This window comes from Penaeus vannamei, chromosome 5 (genome assembly GCF_042767895.1).
Source record: "Penaeus vannamei isolate JL-2024 chromosome 5, ASM4276789v1, whole genome shotgun sequence".
Classification (NCBI taxonomy): Eukaryota; Metazoa; Arthropoda; class Malacostraca; order Decapoda; family Penaeidae; genus Penaeus; species Penaeus vannamei.
Genome location: NC_091553.1, coordinates 25,747,656 through 25,750,026, shown reverse-complemented (window position 1 = coordinate 25,750,026; position 2,371 = coordinate 25,747,656). Strand labels below are relative to the sequence as shown.

The 2,371-nt window shown below is 38.9% G+C and overlaps 1 protein-coding gene across 1 annotated transcript in view; it reads right to left on the bottom strand.

Annotated features, from left to right (window-relative positions):
• Positions 1-2,149, bottom strand: part of LOC113816903 (carnosine N-methyltransferase) — a gene marked incomplete at its 5' end in the record, with an annotated part of 3,710 nt that extends 1,561 nt beyond the window's left edge. The window contains 1 exon segment of the mRNA XM_070121963.1: positions 1,987-2,149. Within this exon segment, the coding sequence (XP_069978064.1) occupies positions 1,987-2,149 (163 nt within the window).
• Positions 2,150-2,371: the final 222 nt, after the last annotated feature.

Genomic DNA, 2,371 nt, shown 5'->3' with positions numbered 1-2,371 from the left:
CAGTGTACAGTAATCCTAGGTATGCCTTATACAAAAGAAGTAATTCATAAGCACAGTAAACATAGCCTGTCACAAAAACCTGGATAATAATTATTCTAATTACTATTATTCCAGTATCAAATGTTAATTTCTTTGATTCTGTGACAGCACATCTCAGGCGATATTAATCAATCAATAGACTAACGCTAATGGGAGTACATAGCAGTGTCCAACTTTTGATTCCATCCATAAGGGAAATGCCAGGCAGGCTCTCAGCCCATACCTAGCTCCTTACAACAGATATGATTAATCTGCCTAAGCCAGTACTTCCTAAATCATCCCATAGGCCTCTTCTATCTAGGGTTGTCTCAGGAAGAGAAAACCTGGTGGGCAGGATCAAACTTTGGGGAAGCAAGCTAGCTGCCTGTATTGCCTGAATTAGCAATTCTGGATTGTGCGTGATAAGTCTTAGCTGGTTCACTGTGTGACTGCTGGCTGGACACCTTGTACTGCTGGATGTTCACCATGATAAAGTAGAAGAATCAGTTACAAAAGTCATACAAGACAAGACTAAGGCACAGGATAGCATCCAGATTATACTTCCAAAAAACAAATTAGGCAATATAAGGGTCTGTGTGACTTCAGAATTCTTGCAACAAGCATATATATACTAACTGTACAAGTTCTCCCTGCAGGGCCCCAAATCCTAGATCTTGGACTAAATGCTTCTAAAGATGCCACTGGGGTTTCCACAGACTCAGATAGGATATCATCATTATCAGCAAAGTCAAGGTCACTGACCTTGATATTGCCTAATATTGCTCCACAATGACTTTGGATGGTAGATGTAGCCAGGATCCAGTCTATACAAGTGTTGAAAGGTACTGATGTAAGAACAAAGCCTTGCCTCATTCCTGAATTCACAGGGATGAAGGTCTGACATGCCCTTATCATATTTTGTAGCACTTTCATTATTAACAAACAGGCTTACTATTAATTCAATAATCCTTGTTGGATCTTTCTTCAGTGTCAGGGTCTCCCAAGTGACTCGTTATTCACCGTATTGAATGTCAGGATACAGTCTACTGTGCACTTGTCAGGAATGAATCCAGATTGTTCCAGTCTCTTCTGCTTTAATAGGTGATCTCTGATATGTCTATGATGGATGTGAGTGAGAACCTTCCCCATTATGCTGAGTATTGTAATGCCTCTGTAATTGCTGCAGTCCAATAAATAATCATTCCCTTTCCAGGGAATAATAACACACACCCCCAGCAGGTCCAGGGGAATGACACCAGACTGCCAGATGGTAACCAGGACAGCATGTAAACTGTGCAACATAGATTAATCACTAGCCAATATCAATTCAGCAAGGATGCCACAAATACCTGCTGCTTTACCAACCATCTACTTGGATATTGCCATGCTATGCTAACCTCATTTAGGGTAGGAGATTCCTTACTGATGAGTGGATATAGCCATAGGAACACAACACCATTAGCTTCTAAGCTAGCTGTTGGTGGATCAACCTGATATAACTGCTTAAAGTACCCAACCCAAAATATACATACCCAACAAGATCTGGGAAACTCTAGCCATCTACTGAGCAGACTGTAGGTGCTCGTGAAAAGAATTTTCATGAGCAGGAAACCTTTCTACTTGGATTAATGTGGGGTTTGGCATTTAATGTTCATCTATCAGAACCAATAACATTAGTAAATTCTAGTTACTTTATTCTCCACTTCCTTACTATGTGCTCCACAAAAGATAAATATATGAAAGCTCTCGTCACCTAATCAGTCTTACTAGTATAATCATAGACACTAATCCAAATCCTTTACTGAAATTTCCCAGCTGTTCTAATCAAGAGTGAATCAGTTTTTGCTTAATGTAACCAGACATTAAGAGGCTTTATAGTTAGACAACTTTTACAGCTAAGGAATTGTGTCAACCTATGGGGAACATTGTATCAGTATATAATCAGTAAAATAGCTAAAAGGACATTACTTCAAGAAAATCTCCAGCTGCCATAGTAAATTGTGATTGTGGTGGTATGTCTGAAGGATCTACATCTGGGAATGTTGCAGCACGAAGCTGGTCTACGTTGTTAAGGGTGTTGCTGCCAGAATGTACCCAGGGATAAACACGTAAACTGTTGAGCCCTCTCACTCTGTAAAGAGTTATTTGAAGTTTAGTTGGAAGTTGCTGAAATATCTCATCATACATTATTTTCTGGTTTCAGTCCACAAAAATTTTAAATTATCTCATAAGAGAAAGGTCTACTTAATATTACTTGAGCTTTATTATTCAATTCTGCAAGAGAACAGCAATATTCAGAAAAAATGCAATTATACAAGCATGGTCATTATTCTCATACTAACATTACCATCTT